The sequence below is a fragment of the Anthonomus grandis genome, chromosome 4 (genome assembly GCF_022605725.1).
Source record: "Anthonomus grandis grandis chromosome 4, icAntGran1.3, whole genome shotgun sequence".
In the NCBI taxonomy this organism is placed as follows: Eukaryota; Metazoa; Arthropoda; class Insecta; order Coleoptera; family Curculionidae; genus Anthonomus; species Anthonomus grandis.
The window spans coordinates 17,808,966-17,829,887 of NC_065549.1; the positions used below are offsets into that span (position 1 = coordinate 17,808,966).

General features: G+C 33.5%; 2 protein-coding genes across 4 annotated transcripts in view; one reads left to right on the forward strand and one right to left on the reverse strand.

Moving 5' to 3' along the window:
- The window catches only part of LOC126735469 (transcription factor IIIB 90 kDa subunit), a 105,412-nt gene extending 95,335 nt beyond the window's left edge, over nucleotides 1-10,077 (forward strand). Inside the window, exons 12-13 of the mRNA XM_050439461.1 lie at nucleotides 4,289-4,530; nucleotides 9,866-10,077. Coding sequence (XP_050295418.1) covers nucleotides 4,289-4,431 — 143 coding nt within the window. The 3' untranslated portion in view covers nucleotides 4,432-4,530; nucleotides 9,866-10,077. The remainder of the gene's footprint in view (nucleotides 1-4,288; nucleotides 4,531-9,865) is intronic.
- LOC126735474 (dual specificity protein phosphatase 23-like) overlaps nucleotides 10,075-20,922 on the reverse strand; it is a 162,172-nt gene continuing 151,324 nt past the window's right edge. For all 3 annotated transcript variants that reach the window (XM_050439474.1, XM_050439473.1, XM_050439475.1), the window contains 3 exons: nucleotides 18,364-18,504; nucleotides 10,411-10,574; nucleotides 10,075-10,296 (listed from right to left, as the gene is read on the reverse strand). In XM_050439474.1, the coding sequence (XP_050295431.1) occupies nucleotides 10,105-10,296; nucleotides 10,411-10,574; nucleotides 18,364-18,504 (497 nt within the window). In that variant the 3' untranslated portion in view covers nucleotides 10,075-10,104. The remainder of the gene's footprint in view (nucleotides 10,297-10,410; nucleotides 10,575-18,363; nucleotides 18,505-20,922) is intronic.

Genomic DNA, 20,922 nt, shown 5'->3' on the forward strand with positions numbered 1-20,922 from the left:
TATGGGAAGAATTTTCAGCAGGAGAAATTTCAATGCTTTTTCTGTTTCTACAGCTTCGGTAAATTGGAATTCACTTGAAACGGTTTCTGACCCACTTACTTTATTTTTTCAAGTTCTGTGTGATAAGATCAATCAGTGCTTTCCTAAAATGTAGCTTAAAACTAAGAAACGAAAACCATGGGTTACAAGAGGCCTTAGAATTTCAGCTAAAAACCTCCGTTTTTTGACTAAATTGTGCAAATATACCACAAATGAAAATATCCTTGTATATCATCAGAAATACCGTAGTCTGTACAGAAAGACAATTAAAGCAGCAAAATCTAATTATTATAGGGATCGCTTAAATATGCGATCATCAAATAGACAAAGAGAGTGTTGGTCGATTATTAATGATTTTAGACATTGCCATAGAAAAGTATCTGAACCGGAGTTAAGACCTGACATTTTAAACGACTATTATTGTGATATACCTAATATCTTGCTCAGCGTAGTAACATTGATCCCTTACACTATCTTCAACAAGTGTCGGTTGAGCATTCATTTTTCTTTCATCCTGTCGATCTTACCGAAGTAAAAAATGAAATTAAACGCCTAAAAAACCATAAATCATCTGGAGCTGATGTGATATCTTCGAGGTTGTTACTCTTTTTGCCTGATTCAGCCTTAAATGCTTTAGTTTCTGCCATAAACAATTCTTTACATATTGGCATTTTTCCTTCATGTTTAAAAGAGGCAGTGGTTATACCTCTTCATAAGGGTGGAGATTTGGATCAGCCTTGTAATTTCCGTCCCATTTCTATTTTGTCTACCCTCTCTAAGATAGTTGAAAAACTTGCAAAAAGCAGAATTTTGTCCTTTTTACATCATAATGGCATTTTGTCTGCAAATCAGTTTGGATTTCAAGCTGGTAAAGGGACTCATGATGCTGTTTTTAGCTTTTTGGAGAGCGTCTATGTGTCCTTGAATTGGAGAGTCATCGGCGGCAGTGTTTTGTGATCTATCCAAAGCATTTGACTGTGTGGATCATGGAATACTGTTATCTAAGCTCGATAAATATGGTTTTAGGGCGTAGCGTTGCGATGGCTTGAGTCCTATCCACAGATTTAACTAGCTAACGCAATTGCGTTAGCTAGTTAAATCTGTGGTCCTATCTATCAAACCGTACTCAGAAGGTTACAGTGTCTGGGCGTTTGTCTGCTTCTAGATCCCTAAAATGCGGCGTTCCCCAGGGTTCAGTGTTGGGACCACTGTTATTTTTACTGTATGTGGATGACTTGAGTTCATTGAAACTGCAGGGCAAGGTGGTTCAGTTTGCTGATGATACCACCATACTATGGAGCCATAAAAATTCTGATTATATTTAGACTTGTATCCTTGAAGACCTTCAGATTTTATTAGGGTGGTGTGCTTCTAACAGGCTCGTGTTAAATGTAAGAAAGACGTCTATTATGGGGTTTAAGTGCGATGTTCAGGGTCTGATGTTTGACGAAAATTTCCTCTTGTAGAATAAAGAGTGCTGCAAGTTCCTAGGAATTACCATTGATGGTCGCCTTCGGTTTGAAGATCATATTTTATATTTAGCTGGGAAATTATCTTCTGGATGTTTTGCAGTAAGAATGGCAAAACAAGAGCTGGGAGGGGTGATTGCACGTTCAGTGTACTTTTTACTTATTGAATCTCATATTCGGTATGGCTTGCCTTTTTGGGGTTTAACCAATAAGGGGCTACTTAACATTGTCTTTGTTATTCAAAAAAAAGCAGTTAGATACCTGTTTTTATTTCTGAAAAAATCCTAACTCTTTTTTCACTCTTTATCTTAGAAACAGCTGCTCTTATTCACAAAATTCCCAAACTACCTTCTGACACTGGCCATTTGACTCGTCGTGTAAATGATGTTCCCCTACCTATTCCCACGTCTTCCCTTAACAAAAACTCATTAATTTACATAAGTAAAAAAATTTACAATCATGTTCCTCTATGTGTTATACATATATCGGATGTTAAGAAATTTAAAAGAGAATTAAAGACGCTTTTATTGGCTAAGGCATATTATAACCCGGATGACTTTGTTAATGATAGGTTTTAACCTTGGACATGTTGGAAAGTTTTTTTTCTCCTTTTTTCTCTAGTTTTGTCAACAAGTATACTTTTATTTAGTAATTGATTGTTTTATTTAGTTATCTTTAATTCAAGTATGTTCAAAAAGTTTTGTCTTCTTGTGTTTAATTTTGTTCATCGTTTTGTCAATTTTTGTAATTGTATTTTTGTTTTGTTTTTTTTTAGCTTGTAGGATGCTTGTACACAAGATTATTCTTACGTAATATAGCACATTTTCTTTCTTTTTTTCTTTCTTTCCCCGCAAAAAAACCAGTAGAAGAAATTTTGATCTCCAGGGAGCAACCTTTCTATCGATTTTCAGTAGAGCGAAGTTCAAGAATACGGATTTTGTGTTTTTAATAGAGCCACGCCCCCTTTCTATTTGCCGTCTACTCCCCGGTTTTCAAGAATTGGGGCCCAGGTCACGTGTGACGTAATTTAGTTACCAACTATATATATTTTCGCCACCAACTGGCTATTTAAATTTTCTTGAATTGGTTTTTGTTACAAATGGTGCATGGCTCTGTGTTTTGCTAAGTTTGATGTGTTTGTTTTTTTTCGTTTTATAGTTTCCGTAATTTTGTAATTTTTTACTTTTCTAAACATGTTTAATGTTGAAATACTAATAATAATTAATAATACTATTTAACGTTGAAGAACTGTTGATTCACAACTGAATGCATTTTTTACTTTCCAGAATAATTGAATATCAACAAAAGTATCTTGATCGCTGGGATACGCATATGAAAAAGTGAAAGAGCCACTGTGCAACGGAAACATGGAATAAAATCGAGAGTGGTGCACATAATGTATTTATATTTGCCTTTTCTAACAGGCATCGAGTCTGAAAATGTACTTAAGGGTTTTAAACATCTTTATCACCTCTTTGATTTCCGAATAAAATTACATATTTTTTTATTTTAGAAGCGATATAATATGAACTGAAATACGATAATGTAAACGTTATAAACAATATTAATGCATTCCTTAAATCAGTTTTTCATAGTCATGCTATTGCGCAACCGAATCATAGAAGCCAAGATACTTAGACTATATAATAACTCCAGGAAACTGAGCCAGAGAGTAGAGCAACAAGATACCAATGTGAAAGATGTGGGGCTGATTGACTTGAGGAATTTAATTTAAAAAATACATATCAAAGCAGAATTATTTTAGGAAGTTGTACAAACAAAAATTGGTTTTGTTCATTTTCACAACAACTGAGTTTATTTGCTTCATACTCAGTCAGCTCAGTCTCAACTATACTAAGTCTTATTATTATATAAATTTGCCGATGACTTTCATTCAGTAGAATCACAAACACTCTATAGTCATTTATAGTATTGTTTAGTATAGTTGAGACTAAGCTGATTGAGTGTGAAGCAAATAAGCTCAGTTGTTGTGAAAATGAACCAAACCAATTTTTGCTTGTAAAACTTCGTAAAATTATTCTCCTTTGATATGTATTTTTTAAATTAAATTCCTCAAGTCAGTCAGCCCCACATCTTTCACATTGGTATCTTGTTGCTCTATTCTCTGGCATTATTAGTTCTTTCTATTATTAAATGGGTTTGGATTGTAAAAAAAAACCTGCCCAAATCGAAGTGGAAATGGTTTTATTGCATAAATATGTCTTCCTCTATATGATTCAATTGCAAACGTTGTCCATGATCAACTGGCTTTCTTCAATCTTTTAAGAATGTAGACCTACATTTCAAAATCTGCCAGATTAAAGTCCTGCTGATTCCCAAATGTTGCAAACGCCTTTCAATAGATATTTTTCTAGGTTTTCAGCCACACTTTCACGATTAGTCTGAATATTTTTAACCAAATGAATTCGACATTCCACGTACTTTTGTTTTGATAGTGTCCACAAGCCTTTTCAAATTTGGGCAATATATTACAAAACGTTACTTTTTAGTGATGATTGCAGAAGTAAACAAATTGTTCCACTGTATTGTGATTGTTAAAATTATACTAAATTCTCCAATGAAATCAAAACTCAATAAACGTAAAGAGAGTTTGATATAGGAATTGTAGCAAATTAAAACGTTCGAAACTTCTTATTGCAATACCCTTTATAATTATTAAGATGTCAAGTGGGACTATTTTGTATTTTATTTATATGAAAGCAAACCTTGGATGTTCATTTAAGCTAACGAGCAAAATCGCCAATCCATTTTTGTTTTAGTTTCAGAAGAAGAGGATTACGAAGAAGACTTTGACGAAGACGTGGAGCCGCAAAACGAGTCAGCCAATGAGATGGGAGTGATGCAGTTATTAAAGCAGCACCAAGAAAATGAAGTTGGAGGAGGAAAACGAGTTTGGATATGACGATTATGGCTACGACGAAGATTATTAGAGGAGGCCAGCAAAGACAGATTGTCAAGTGTGAGGAGAGGATTTTCAAAAGGATGATATTTGGAAGTTATTGTAAGTTTGGTCTGGTTTAACTATACTAGCCCTACTAAATGAAAGAACCGTATGCGCAAAATCGCCACTTTTGAGAAATCGAGTATGTTTTAATTTTAAGATTTCAGGCAAACTTGATCTCAGTTAGATAATAAAATACTTGTTTTTAACTAAATTTATTATTCCAATTCTGAATTTTCAGTCATTTATCCAAAAAATACATGTAATGCATACAGCTTACTGTCATTATTAAGTAAAAATTCGTATTCAGGAGGTTCGTCGAATAAAATAAGAAAAATATTTTTTACTGCGACATATTGTTTGGGTCTCTTATCTGCGCCTACGAAAGAAAGTCGGACAAAAATTTTCGACGTTGCCGACAAGTCGGAAAGTAATTTTAAATTAAAATTCAATGTTGTACATTGATAAAATACTTTAGCTAGGAAAAATATACTTTCTTAATTTATTAAGTGGTGTACGGCTTTAATATCTAATAATATATTTTTGAATTTTTTTATATTTTCGTTCGTGAAAAACGTATTTTTTTAAAGTAGGTACATGCCTACATCTGACCACTCGATTTAAGATCCGATAATTAGTACAATTTTAATGTAAAATGCCTTGCAGTCACACAATTTTGCCAATGTTTACATTTAAATTTAAATATTTTATTAGTTTATATATACAGGGTGTTCCTTAAAGACGTCCTAATTTAAGAGGGGGATTTCTGGACTTATTTTAAGAAAAAAAGGCCCGATGAACAGATGTCCTAAACATCTTAACTTTTGAGATACAGGGTGTTAAAGTTTTCAAAAAAAAACAGTTTTTTTTAATAATAACTTAAACAATATTGTAGACATTTTTATGAAACTTGGTACATGTAATAAAAATTATTTTTAAAATCCTCAAGATATCAAATCAAGAGGTCAAAGTGCAAGGCCAAAGGCGTCGCACCAAGATAAAATTATGTATGCATTTGAATTAATACACATAAGGGCATTTTTAGTGATTTCAAGCATTTTAGTATTTAGAGTTTTACTATAAAACTGGGTACAGTACAGCACAAAATCTTCTTTCTAAAACTAAGTTTTAAAAAACGCTTTCTCCGTGGCCAGGGGTTTTAAGCCGCCACGCAATAAACTTCAATAATCACAAGTTTTGCATGTAAATTAAAATACTTCTAAAATTTCTTAGTGGTGCGAGGCGTCTGATCACGTTTAAGACTTTTTAGTACAATTTTATTATAAAAGTAGCAAAATATTAATAAAACCATTCTAAAACTATTTAAAAACTTGTATTAAGAACGATTTGCGTGTAACCATAAAAATAAAAGATGCTATTATGCTTCGCTAAGTATAATTAATTTAAGGTTTACATTTTCGACTATCTACCCAATTTCATCTATTTAAATTTTAGTAGAACTTATAAATAGGCAAAATCTTAATAAAAGCATTTTACGAATTTCTGAAATGAAAAATAATTGTTAATGACAATACTGACGAAATGCAAATATTACAGCATTTATTTATTTATTATTATTTATTTATATTTAAATTCAAGTTAACATTTGTAGAGAATTTTCTTTAAGCATAGCCTTCTTTTTGTTATACGTAGAAATATTGCTGTACTAAACTACTACTAAAGAATACAGAATATTCTGCTTTTTGTTTTATGAAAATATCCTTATTAGTTTGAGGTCGCAACTAACAGGAATCTTTCAGACGGGCGAGTTTTTGCACCCAAATTTTACTGCAAACATATTAGCGTCTTGCCACCAACTTTAATTACAACTGCGATCATACTAGCGACTATCTACGAGAACGACAGAATGTAGCAGCAGAACAACTATGAATTTGATCGAAAAGGCATTATTTTTATTGCTCCACCAAGAGCGAAGACAAAAAAAAAGAAAATCACGTAAATTTTACAAATACACCCTTGTGCATGACCGCCTAAAATTTTATCAATTTCATACAATATATCATAAACTGCGCAGTTACAACACTGGCTATGTACTGCTAGGATCAGATTTAGAGTAATGTACGGCTCGGTGGTCAGCAACAAACATCGATTCAAATTTTCAGAAACTGGCTAGACTGCAAAGAAAAGCTGGCCGGTCTCGGCATTACAGATGCGATAAAAACCGCACCAGGTGCAGCTTTGATATCCTTCTGGGTTTGCCAGAAATCCCACTGTGAATTCAAAGGGAGGCGCTGACATCTTATGTAAGAATGAAGATTAGCGCCATATGGCACCATCAACCCTGACTTGGGGTAGCAGGGCATACATACATCCATCACCAAACTGGTGTAGAAGGAAATGCCAATCCTATTGCCTCTCAATGCAAAGCGAGAGGACACTGTATGGCTAGGAGGATCCTGGCAATCAGGGAAGAATGTCCTAACACAAAGGCTCGATCTCACAAGGATTTTGCAAACATGGTAACAGACGGTTCAAGGATGGCTCACACAGGGCTGCCAGGAGCTGGAGTGTATCGTAGCGACACCGATCAAGGATAAGCTTTCTCGCTTGGAAGATATTCGACAGTCTTTCAAGCAGAAGTGTTCGCCATTATGGAGGTGACAACAAGAACAGAAGCTAGAGAAAGCCCTGAAACGGAAATAATCATTTACTCCGACAATCTGTCTTAAAGGCGATCGAAGCACCTATGACCAACTCAAAACTGGTCTAAGCGTACAGGGCTGCGCTGAACACATTGAGTAGGAGCAAGACATAGCGAAGTGGAGGGCAATGAGCAGGAGGACGAATTTGCCAGTCTCATATCATCTCTCTCATCGATTAGCCCCGAGGCCTACCTTGGACTAAGTAAGAGACACATTTCCTATATCGTGGATAACTAGACAAGGGAAAAGACTAGAGAAATTGAAATAGGAACAGCGGTTGCCGACAAGCCAAATATTAAATCCAATTGAAGCTAGAATAGCTGCTGTCCCATACGAGGTCTGGCTATTAAATAACGAGACTGCGTGCCTAGAGGGCGCCCTAGACGGCTGGGGAAAAAAAAGAGTAGTGCGTTGGGTATCTAGATATCTTGTCTATGCACGTACCAAAACACGTTTTCGTCACTATTATAGTATTCGTGCAGTAGCGGTTTGAAACGAACGTATTTTCTTCTCGTGCCGAAAACCATGTGTGACGAAAAACAAGAGCTTAAATTTCTCGTTAAATTGTAAAAAACTCCGACTGAGTGCTATAAATTGTTGCCTATGAGAGAACTAAGAGGCCTATGGGGAAAATTCTCTCTCTCGTGCGCGTGTTTTTGAGTGGTGTAAGCGTTTTAGTGAGGGCCGAGAGAGCACTGAAGATGACCAGCGCTCAGGTCGCCCTGCCACTGTTTCAACTCCGGAAACAGTGACCAAAATCAACCAAATTGTGCGTGCAGATCGTCGAATGTTGGTGCCAAAAAACCTGACTCCTGACCAAAAGCTCTTGCGTCAACAGGTCTGCTCAGATTTCCTTGAAAGGTTAGAAAAAGATCCCGGACTGATGAAAAAGATTATTACTTGCGACGAAACGTGGATTTTTCAATACGATGTTAAAACCAAGCGGTAATCGATGCATTGGAAGACGCCTGAATCGCCCATAATAAAAAAAGCAAGAATGTCCAAATTAAAATTCAAGGCAATGTTGATCGTTTTTTTCGACATTAACGGTATTGTGATGACTGAAGGGGTTCCAGAGGGTCAGACTGTCAACCAGACTTACTATTTGTCAGTTTTGGCAACAATGCGAGAACGAGTTTGTAAGAAACGGCCCGAGTTGTGGAAAAACAACTCGTGGATTTTGCACCAGGACAACGCACCTGCCCATAACGCGCTATCTGTGAAGCAGTATTTGGCCGGTAAGCGCACTCCAGTGCTCGAACACGCGCCGTATTCGCCAGATTTGGCCGCGTGCGACTATTTTTTGTTTCCGAAGATAAAATCTGCTTTGAAAGGGACCCGATTTAAGTCGATGGAAGCGGTAAAGCAAAAAACGGCAGAGCTCCTAAAGGCCCTCACCAAAGAAGACTTCCAGCACTGCTTCGATCAATGGAAAAAACGTATGGAAAGGTGTGTGGTGAGGGAAGGAGAGTATGTTGGAGGGGAGCATTCGAATGTAGAATAATTTTCATAATGAAACCATTTTTCGTAACCAGTCTCGTTATTTAATAGCCAGACCTCGTAGACTCAACCGACATCTGTATATCTTAGGTGTGGTGCCTAGTCCGCTGTGTCCTAGTTGTGGCGGGAGAGAGAAAACGGCATATCATTTTATAGTAGAATGCGAAGGATGGGCTAGGATTAGGAGATAACCCATGGGTTCCCCCTTTTGGGAAGGTTTGCTCTCCTTTATTAAGATGATGGACCGCCTGCTTAGGGAGGGTGGCGAGCGATAATGACGGGGTTTCAGGGTTCGGTGGAAAGGGACTCTCAGACCTAATATACTGCGTCAAATACTGCCCCGACCACTACTGCTACTACTATCATTGAAAAGTTATTTCAATCTTTAAGCATGTCGGTGAGCTCTTTCGATAAGCAGCTTCTGCTCTAGTAGTCCCAAATCGCGGGTTTTGCGACAAACTAGAAAATCATGCCACTTTTTACCGCCGCGCCGTGACCTGCAGTTCGATTTTGGGCTGTGTGAAAAAAAAAACGGGTCGTCGGCGTACACCCACGACTGACTAGTCAGTTCAGTTTCAGATTCGGTGACAGTGACAGAAGTTAGATTGCTGCTGAAAAAACGGTCAGCTAAAAAGGAACAGCTTTTTATATGGTTATTAAATGACGATTCGAAATGGTGACAGTCGACCACAAATGATCAACTTCGACTGCAAAAAATCGCTTGTCTGAAAGGAGCCAAAGAGATTTCGGACTTAATTCTAAATGAATTTTCCTTTTTCCAATGCCAAAAAACTTCAATTGAATTGAACCTACCAGTATATATTTAATTCCCTCTTGTTAGAAGAGTTCATAATACGATATATTATTTGTATGAGAAAAATAGACCATTTTTTTGTAATAAAAAATACAATAAGTTTTGAACTAAATTTTTTTTACTTTGTTTTTTAACTTATAGAGGTCATAAAATATGATATCACCTTTACAATTAAAAATTGGTTGGTTTTTACTCTGTATCTCAGAAAAAAAAGACGAAATTAATAATACAAATCAGAATAGGTTAGTGCAAAAAATCAATGTCTTTTTTTTCACTTTTTTATATAAATAAGCTTTTTTTATTTTAACCAGAGACGCCCAAATGCACATAATTTACAACTAACAAAAAATATCATTTTAGCAATTTTTGCACTTACGTTTATCAGGCAGGATAGTACTAAAGTTAATTCTTGTTTTAGGTTGACATACTTGCCGCTTTATATGCTGACGAACAAAATATTATTGTACGTACCTATTTTACTGTATTGTATTCGCTTATTTACTTTTTAGCAGATATTTTGTACATATGTTTTTTTTTCATTGTTATTTATTACTTTAACTTATATCTAAATATTTTTTTATACGATTAGGAAATTATTCTATTGTTAAAAATTAAAATAATTATCAATTATTTTTTCCTAGTATTTTATTATCTTCCTTATATACTCCTTAAATAATCCCTATAAGTAGCCACAGCTTTTTCCTGGGAGTAGGTTTCGACCGATCCTGGTCTCATCAGTCTTATCTTCGAAATAGAAGTTTCGGGTGCTAAATTGTAAAAGTGGACTAAGTAACAGGCGGCCATGGTACCTGTTCGACCCCTACCCGCTCTACAGTGGATTGCAATTGCCTAAAAATTAGTAATATTGATTAAATTGTGGTAATTAAAATGTTAGATATTCAAACAATTTTTGGAAATTAATTTTATAGATTAGGTATTGACATATAAATAAGTTCTTTGTACCTCTTTTTTGCTTCTATATTCGTCAGAAATATGAATAAACTTCTTTATATCCTCTAAGCTGGGTGCCTCAAACTCATTTATAGGAATATAGGTCCATTTTATTCCCGGATAGTTTTTCGTTGGAGGGTGGTATTCTGGAGATAGTGTTACCAAATGAGATATACCTGAAATAATGATTTTAATTTTAAGCCTTAATATTCCAGATGTTTTAAAACTTATTCTCCTTTTTTGATTTTTATGTAAACATTCTAAAATATTTTAATAATTTTTGATATGAGGACTAAAATCGGAAAACAGGTAATATAACTTAGGGAGATCTGGAATTGACAATACTAATCGCTAACCAGAATCGTTTTGGTGGCTGCTCCATTTGGGTCCATGACTTTTCAAAAAATATATCTTTTTAAAACTGTATTTACGGGCAAACTAAAAAAGTTAGGACAAACTTGATTAAATTAAATAATTTCAAATGCATAAAAGAAATTCCGACTAAAGCCTAAAAACATGATATTCAATATAAAACATGATGAAGTCTTATGCCATTGAAAAGTTTGAAACAAAAGCAAATATATCTAAAAGAATGTTTATCTTTTCAAGAGATACTGTAAATACCTTAAATAAGCAATTAAATGGAAAATTCCTAGAAAACATGGTAAATAATTTTTAATCCCCAGAAGACCAAAATTATATTATTACTTTTTGCAAAATTATATGGCTTGGAAGGTATAAAATTACCAAAACGACTGTCAAAAATGTTTTCCAGGAAAACAAAATATTTCGTCAAATCAATGAAATAAAACGAAAAATTAACTAAAATGCCTAGAATATATGAAAAAATACTTCCAGTTCAGCAAGACATTATATGCCTGTCACAAAATGTAAAGCAGGTTATTTAAAGAAAAAATATTTTTAAAATCGTAAAAATTACAATTAATGCATGGAACAAATGCAAAATTAATCCCAATAGCCTGGAAATTGCGAAAGAGTATTTGAAATTCCTGGACATTGCCTGAAACCTAAAAATTCGTTCAAAAGTCGGAGATATAGGAAATTAATTTAAATGCATGAAAGATATAAAAAATTATTTCCGAACGCTTCGGAGAGATAAGAAAGTCAAATATAAATATAGTGTTAACGGAATTGACGAAAATGGTGCCTTTCGAATGGTCACTATTTGAATTCCGGGATCAACCCCAAAAAAGCAAAGCTCAGAAGACGTAACTTTGGCACATCACCAGTTGTATTTCTGGGAAGCGTGCAGTTGAAATACTAAGGAGGTCTGGTCTAAGATCCTTCAATGAATCTGCTTATCTATTGTCAAACCTCTATCGCTTGGTGGCCCTGTATGGATAAAGCAAAAATTCAAGCTTAACGCGATAGAGTCCAGCGCCTTGCATGTCTAACCCGGAATACCGGTGGTGTTGGGAGGAGGATAAAGTGGCAGACATTATCGGGGAGTGTCCAGGAATCACGCGCGCTAAATTAAAATTTCTGAGCAAAACCTACAGTTTACCCAGCGACATTAAGTCTTTCAAACCAGAGTGTCTCATTGCATTTTCCAAGGCTATTGGCCTCTGGTAACCTCGGTTCCATTACATGACCATAGAAACGTATCATCTATTTTTTCTCTAAGAGACCAAACGAAAACAAAACAAAGGTAAAAACACAAAGTCACGGTCTCATCAAATCCATATAATTTTTTAAAAGCTACACGTGTTTCGCTCCTATCGTCAGGCTCCGAGCATCATCAGGCCTAAAAAATACATTAAGATATTTTTTACAAAAAGAACGCTTATAAAACTCATTACTTAGACCTACACAGATCACATTACAACTAACAACAAAAGAAAAGCTAGGTTAAGTTAACAATTCCCACCATAGATAAAAATATATGCTTTAAAAAAATAAAAAAGTAAAAATGTTAAATGTCACCAGTGGGGAATGATCCAGCAACCTCTCTATATGGATTTGATGAGACCGTGACTTTGTGTTTTTACCTTTGTTTTGATTACATGACCATGCCAGTCTCTTTCGCTGCCTTACAATTTACATTCACAATTCTATTACACAAATAACTATAAACTATTTATTTCTAAAAATAGCATAAATAAGTAAAATTTTATTTTACTTATTTATGTATAATTTTAATTTGAACTAACAATGTTTTGCGACAGACTATTACTGCCGCAATAAGCATAAATTCCATATAAACTTAATTTTCTTTCTTTATACAATTAATATACAGTGACCGCCTAAAGTTCCGCGTAAATTCGATAAAAATTAGAGACATGATTTTTTGAGAAAACGCTCGGACCCGTCGATTTTTACTTTAAGTTGCGCATTATTTCACATAAATTTTTGTATACAGGATGGAACCAAAAAAAAAAAGATATGACGTCATCGGTCATTTTTTTAAATGGAATGATATTTTTTTATTGTGTTATGAAATATAGGCGAAATTCCAAGCAAGTTTCGTATAACACACCTTATCTCAAAACTGAACTGTTTCAGAAATATTTACATTTAACCAACAAGAAAGCAAGTAAGTACGTCTATTTACAAATTAAGATAAAATGGAGGATAAAACTGCGACAACTATTATTTATGTATCAAGTATTCAAACTGATCCCCATTTACTTCTTGGCAGAAAGCAAGACGGTTTACAAACTTATGTAAAACAATATAAATTATTTCGGGTGATATACGTCTAATTTCATATCTAATTCTATTTTTCAAATTTTCTACGGTGTTTGGCTTCTCAATATAAACTTTACCTCATAGAAAATAGTCACAGGGAAATAGGTCTGGTGACCTGGCCGGCCACTTTATTGGCCCTCTTCGTCCTATCCATCTTCCTGGGAACACTGTATCCAAGTAATTACGGACATCTCGAAAGAAATGTGGCGGTGCGCCGTCTTGCTGAAACCACAAATTATCTGTCGGGACAACAGGGTCTTGTTCGTCTGGGTATAGGGCAGCCAAAGCAGGGATAAGATCTTCTTGAAGAAAATTCAAATAGCGTTGTCCTGTTAAATTTTCTTGGAAAAAGTAGGGCCCTATTACTTTATTTTCCACGATACCAGCCCAAACATTAACAGATAACTCGTAACACAAACTGACGGTTATTAATGCAAATGTTCATCATTTGCTCGCAAAATTTGTTTCTTCCATCAGGACCGTCCTCATTTAATTCGTGTATTAATTTTATAAGGGTGGTATTCATTTTGCTTTTAAGCTGCGTCTTACTGACGTTCCGGCTATATTATTATTAATTGAAATTTGTGAAGTTGCATTGTTTGGATTTTCTTCGACGGAGAGCAGAACGTTTAATTTTGTTTCTTCAGAAATTTTTGGACGACCCGATCTTGGCAAATACCTAACATGACCTGAAGTTATGAATTTGTGCTCTATTCTACTAATTGTTGACTGAGAAATAGGATGGTTTGGGTATTTGGAACAGTTCACTTACTTCTTTTTGCGTGCGCACTCGAACCCCGTACCCATGCAATAAAAAATATAGCATTCCATTTAAAAAAATGACCGATCACGTCATATCTTTTTTTTGTTCCACCCTGTATACAAAAATTTATATGAAATAATGCGCAACTTAAAATAAAAATCGGTGGGTCCGAGCGTTTTCTCAAAAAATCATGTCTCTAATTTTTATCGAATTTATGCGGTGTTTGAACTTTAGGCGGTCACTGTATAAATTAAAAAGTATATAGCGTGTCCCTAAAATAATGGGACATAGAACAACAGTAGATTCCTTACGTCAAAATAATGTGATTGGGTCAACTTGCCTTATCCTAACTTTAACAGTAACTGAAATACAGGGTGTCAAAGTATTATTTGATTTATCGTTTTTTTCTCATAGGTCCTGAACCAAATGACATACTGACATGAAATTTAGAACATACGAGTCTTTTAAAAAGAAAAATAAAATTTCGTATAGTTTTCGTGTTTTTGGTAGAGGGCGCTCATTGCGTTAGTTTTTACTGTTTTAAATTTCCTAACTTTTTTGCAGCTTCGTATATTGGTTTAAGTCAGACTAAGCAGCTTGTAGTACTGAGTAAGTACTAGTAAGCAGTGTCAGTACTAAGCAGGTCATCTCGTGAGAGTTATTACTAGTTTATAAGGTCTTATGATGCTTTATTTTAAGCGAAACATGTAACCTTCGGGACATAAAAAATATTTTGAAACCGAGACCGAGAGGATTTTTATTTATTTTTTTCTCTTATCTTCATGGTAAGTATCGAATTTGGAATACGCTGTTATTTTCATTGTATATTGCATTCAAGTTTTTAACCTCAAAACTATCAAAGTCTTAAATTCTTCAATCGCCAATATAATGATAACCTTGACATATATTGTATAAATTTTTTTGATCAAATATGGAAAATAAATACTTATGTAAACATGTAATTATAGTAGATTTTAGGCCTTATAACAGAACAATAATATATTGTATATTTTCATGTTGGCAAATAAATTATAAATAAAATAATAAATATTTGAAAACTAACTCAATTATCAATAACTATTTATTTCTATAAAGATTCATCAGATCAATCACTATCAATTTTATAAAAAAAAATATTTAAATTCAATAAAAGTAGGAAATATATTGTCTCAGTCTCAAAAAACGTATATTTTTCATTTTCTAGTTTCGGGAAATTTATTCGTTCCAGAACAAAGACTAAAATTTAAAAAAAAACATTAAACAATCCAGATAATTTATTCTTTACATGCACATGTTGGGCACTTTTAAAAAGGTTTAGTGTTTGATTATTATTTCTATGATTTTGTAGACAAGTTAGACCTTAATAATACATTTAAGGAGGGTATTTTAATTATATGTCATGTAGCAAAACATTATATATGTATTTAAATTATATGACATGTGACAAAACCTTCAGTTTAAAACCAGTTTCAAATATTCTGTTTTGTCTCGATTTGATTTATTGTTTTCTTTCTGTGAATAGGCGTATTGAAAATATTGTCATCAGGATAATTTGTACATTTATTATACAAACGAAAAATTAAAAGAAAATTATTCTTGAGCCCACCCTTATATTTCTCATCTCATATACTTATTTTGGTTGAATATAACTAGTTGGCGTCCCGCCGCCCTTTTGAATTTTTGCAAATTGAGCTAGGGACCAAAAAGTAGTATTTAGGTGGCTAATTGTATGTATGCCAAATTTCAAAGTTTTTATATAAACGCATTCAAAAGATAAGAGGGAGGGGGAGCAATTAAGAGCCGCACTGTATATCTGTACGCATCCCGTAAAGTGATAGTCATAAATTGATACGTATAAAGTACTAATAAAAACTAGTAAATTACTCTCTAAGAATGATCTAAAATATATGTGAACATTGCCGAAATATTTGGAAAATGATCTGCATCAGAAATTTGAATCTTCCTGGATCTTTTACTGGATTTTGGTAGAATAGAATTGCCACAATTCTACTTTTTTCTATCTGACATTTTTATAATTGACTAAAAATTACCCATGTGATAAAGATACGTTATTGGAAAATACCCCACCCAACAGGAACATTTTCTTTCATCAAAATGAATTGTTTTTTATTCTTGGGTTTATCTACAACTTTCAGTAATGCCCAGAAGGTTACTAGGGTTCATGTTAAAACAATCAATCGATAAATTCAAAAAACTGATACCATAGTTATAATACATAAATTGTCACTAACCTGTCGGGCTCTTTATTAACTCTCAGACACTCATCTCTTTTGATGAAATCTTTACTTAATAAGCACTTTTGAAAACCCACTGAGTACAGAAACGGGTAGAAACTCACAGTTGAGTTATAAGTTGCTACAGAGCTAAGATGGGTTGTCAAAAAGTTATGTGTGAATCAAGTCGTAGTAGCGGTGGACGTGGGAAGTTAAGCAACTTCTCACGAGCATAAACATTAACTAGCTCTATTCCCTATTAACCCTTAAACCCTACGATGCATTTCTCCCCAGGCTCTTGGTGATCAATAAGTTTAAGTGTTGGGCAGCAGTAAAGTTGAGTTGCATTCGCATTTGGCGAAGTAAAAAATTTCTCACGAATTATCCCTGCTCCTAATACGCCAAAACGGGTACCTCTCCCTCTACACTTCTGGTCATCAATTAGAAGTCCATGGCCGCTTATACCGTAAGGCGAAGCTCCTTTATTTTCTTAGTGACCTAGTGAAGGTCCGTAAATGCCCTTATACTTTGAAACATAGTTAAAAACTTACCCTTACAAACATAAATGCCTCACCTGTGGTCACGAAATGGGTTAAAGTATTTAACCTATTGTTTATTAGACTATAAGTATCGTTTAATATCGGTATTAATAATTCTAAAAATTAATACAAATATATATATTTCATTATCTTGATTTAAATGCTTAGAACATTGAATACATGTATTCAATATTTTATGTTTAAATGTATTTATTTATCAGTTCATATAGCAAATAGATATTTATTTTGGTTTTATTTAGTCTTTCAGTTTAAGGTACTTAATAAGGTTTTCAAAATTATTTTTTACCAGAATTCTAGGAATTAAATTATACACTCTTATTAATCTGGGGATTTCACTTCGATTCTATGCATTTCTACTCTTATTTCTGCTTCTTCTCTAAATTCTTTCAGTTGGTGTTCTTGCATTTATTGAAAATTTTCCTTATTTTGGAGTTGTTTTCTCAATAGATATACACTTGTGTTACCCCAAAATGAAATTAGTTATCATAGATGCGCAAACTGTTATTTAGCATAAATATTTTATGTTCCGTTATCCTCTACGTTAGGCTCTATGTTCTGTCTATATCTTTGTATACGACTGCAATAGCTTATGGCAAGTTCCACGAAGCTCCTTTTGTGCAGTTTTTCTAGAAGTATTTGAAAGTCCACGGTATCAAAGGCTCTTTGCGAATCAATATATTCTGCTACAAAAAACTTCACCAAATCCCCAGTTTATCCATTCTAATAAGTAATAGTTGCTCCAATGCTGTTGTTTTTTTTGGAAACTATATTGATTTTTGTCAAAAATAAAGTTTGTATCAATGAATTTTACAATCGTAATCTGTATGACTACATCTTTTTCTAGTATCTTATTGAAAGTACTCAGTAAAGAGATTGCTCAATAATTGTTTAAGTCATCTGTAGCTGCTTTTTTATGAACTGAAATAATTTTAGCTATTTTAATTTCTTGTGGCTATATCCGTTTGACACTATTTCCAGTTTGACACCGTTCTAGTATCAACGTCCAGTTATACCAAATTCTGAAGAATTTATTTAAGTTATTCAGGAAATTTACTAAATAACTTTCAGTTATGAGTGAGAAATTAAAAAAAAAACAATTACGTTTAAAATTAGAACTTTTTTCTGAAAAATAGTGACAAAACTCATACATGTTTGTTGAAGTTAGAGAACTTATATACAAATTTTTAAATGTAATTGTTTCCTCAGTTTTATGTTCTGGATATTTTATAAAACTTTTAGAAGTTGCCATAATTCCCAAATTGATTATTTACATAGTTTTTTATAGAGTTTTCCCAATTCAGAATGATCGTGTCTCAAATATACGTGTTTTCGTATATTCCACTGTTTGGAAAATTGTTAGGAAAAGAATTCTTCAAAAATCTTTAATTTAACTTTCCATGAAATATAGTTAAACACGCATATAAGATAAATTCTTACAACTGGTGGTTAGGGCAGTCTTGTCAATCTTGCAATATTGTCCAATTCCCGCCTTAGTGGGTTATCCGATAAATAGATTTTACAATAAGTTTATAAATTCATTGCAAAGTTAACTAAATCTGCTTTAGGCAAGAGTGTATCTGAAAGGCTCGATATACATAACATCACCGTGAGCAAATAGACTGTTCATTTTAACTTTCCAACTAAACTTTCGATAATGAAGCAAGCCGTTAATTATATGGTAAAACTTGTATACTTTTACCTTGTTCCTTTATAAATTTCAGTTCTTCCAGTGTTGACGGGCAACTAGTCGCTGCTAAGTAAGTTGGGATGATCCAGGAAAAATTCCAGGGTTCTTTTGCCTTAATTTTATCGGTACAAGCAGCTGGCGGTTGGCTCATACCTAAACAATGGGGTCCACAAAGTAATTACTACTGTAAAATTGGCAATATTTCAAAATTCATTCACCTATAGTTGTTTTAAAAATATCAGTATGAGCGCGGCGAATTTGTAATCGAAAAATGGAATAAAAAATATTTTTATAATATTTTTTATCGAAGATTTTAAATTTTGACAGTGTAATGTAATGGTTCTTTTGACAACTAAGGCAATTTGGTCTACTTATAAAAACTGCGATATTTTTTTTTCATTTCTTAATATTTTTTGAACATTAGTGATCAGTGTTTACAAAAATCAATAGGCTTTAAGCCCATGATAAAAAAATATGTGTGATGTATGGCAAATTATGCCAAAAAAGATGGTTCTAGCATAAAAGAATCCACTGAATTTCTACCTGAAAATGGCGACAAAAAACTTGATGATTTTTTGATGATTTGAATGATTTTTTACGGCTTTTTTTTTAACTAAAATAGGTGTTATCAAACCAAAAATGATGAAGTACTGCCGTACAAAAACGATAATGTCGAATTTGGAAAATTACCGGCTCATAATGGGTGATTTGTTACTGTATGGCATTTGTGCAGTTGGTTTTCTGTAATTTTTTTGATGTCTTATTCAACAACGCCGTATACAGGTTGGTGATTTCAAGATCAAGAGAGTGAAAATAATGGCACCGTTTTCTCTCGTCGATAAGCAGCCGGCTCGGGTCGCTGCTCATCGACTAAAGCTATTTGCGGTTTTTTTTCACCAAACATCAATTTATAAATTAACCGTATGATAATTATTCTATATCGTAGATTTGTTGGAAAACTAATTTCTCTTAGAAAAATTAATTATTATTAATATTAAAGAAATAACAGAAGTAAAAACTTATTTTATTTATTAATTATTATATAAAAAAATTATCACGACACAATACATCATTATTAAAATAATTTACTAATATAGGAATTAAATTGCTCGAAAGACAGGAAAACACTGGCTAACTTTATATACACAGTTTATTTACACATTTTTTACCGGCTTTTACACTATTCTACTAGGGTTTATAAATAAACATCGTCTTAAGGTGCGTCCAGACCGGGCGCGCCGAACCGCGCAAAACGTTTTGCAACGTTGCAAAGTGCGCACAAACGATCTTATTTGCGCGTGTTCATTGTTGTTCCGCCACTTGTAGTTACGTCATCCAGGTGAGAAAAAACGTATGGCGTAGATATTTTTGCCAATCAATATTAGGTTAGAAACTTTACCATCGCCTTTAGAAATTAATAGTCTGCTATGTATTTTTATACGTTCAGAAATTAACAAATGATTTATTTTAGCAGCATATTATTATATTTTTATATTCGTGTATATGCTTTCATTCCCAAAAAATTAAAAAAAATCTTGTAGTATTTATTGTATTATTAACAAACCTAACAATTAACAAATATTATTATAATTAATCATAAATAATGGCACGTAAACAACAAGTCCGAAACGGAATTTCACTTCAAATTGAGAATGTGATAGAGCGAGCCGCAGATGCAACAAAATTGAGCACAACAACGATCGCCAATATAAAGAAGAATGGGATAAAATCAGATCAGGATTACGCTGCTCATATATTTTCCAAGCAAAAGACCCCAAAAACCAAATTTAAAACATATTTGAAAAGTAGAATTCGGCACGAGCAGTAGACGTAACAAAACCGAGCTTACAAAAATTGTGAATAACGGTGTAAAATTATTTTAACTCACTGGGAAAAATTTAAATACTGACAATTTAATTCACTTGTTCATGAAAAAAAATGCTGCTTGAAGGAATATGTTAACACATTAAAATGAAAATACCATTCCAAAAAATAAAACATACAAACTCAAAAAAACACGCCATATTGCATTACCAAGTTAATGAAATTGCAACGATATGATTGAAAACTTAAACGACGATCATAAAATAAAATTTGCTAGAACAAAAAAAGCTTAATCAATCTCGTCAGTATTGTCAGTAGAGTCAGAACTGAAATCAAAGATATTGTCTTCGTCATCGTCGTCTTCGTCAGTCGTAATCACAAGTGGCAGAATGTCATAGGCATCACACACTTGTATTGCCTCCTAAGCCTTTTCTGTATGAAAAACATATTTTTGCCAATGATCTATAGAAATTTCGTTTATTACCCTTGCCCATGTACTGAGAACTTCTGAAGGTGACCTCTTAAAATTGGAAATATATTGATCATATTTTCGTTTACATTCCGACCATATCATTTCAATTGCATTAAACTGGCAATGATATGGTGGCAGTCGCAAAATTTTGTATCCTAAAGGTTTAACATATTCATCAAGGAAGTACTTTTTTTCACTAGGGCAGTTTCTGCGTGCAATACTCCATATTTTATCTTTCATGGCTTTTTCTAGAAAGCCAATATTCTTTTTCTTCC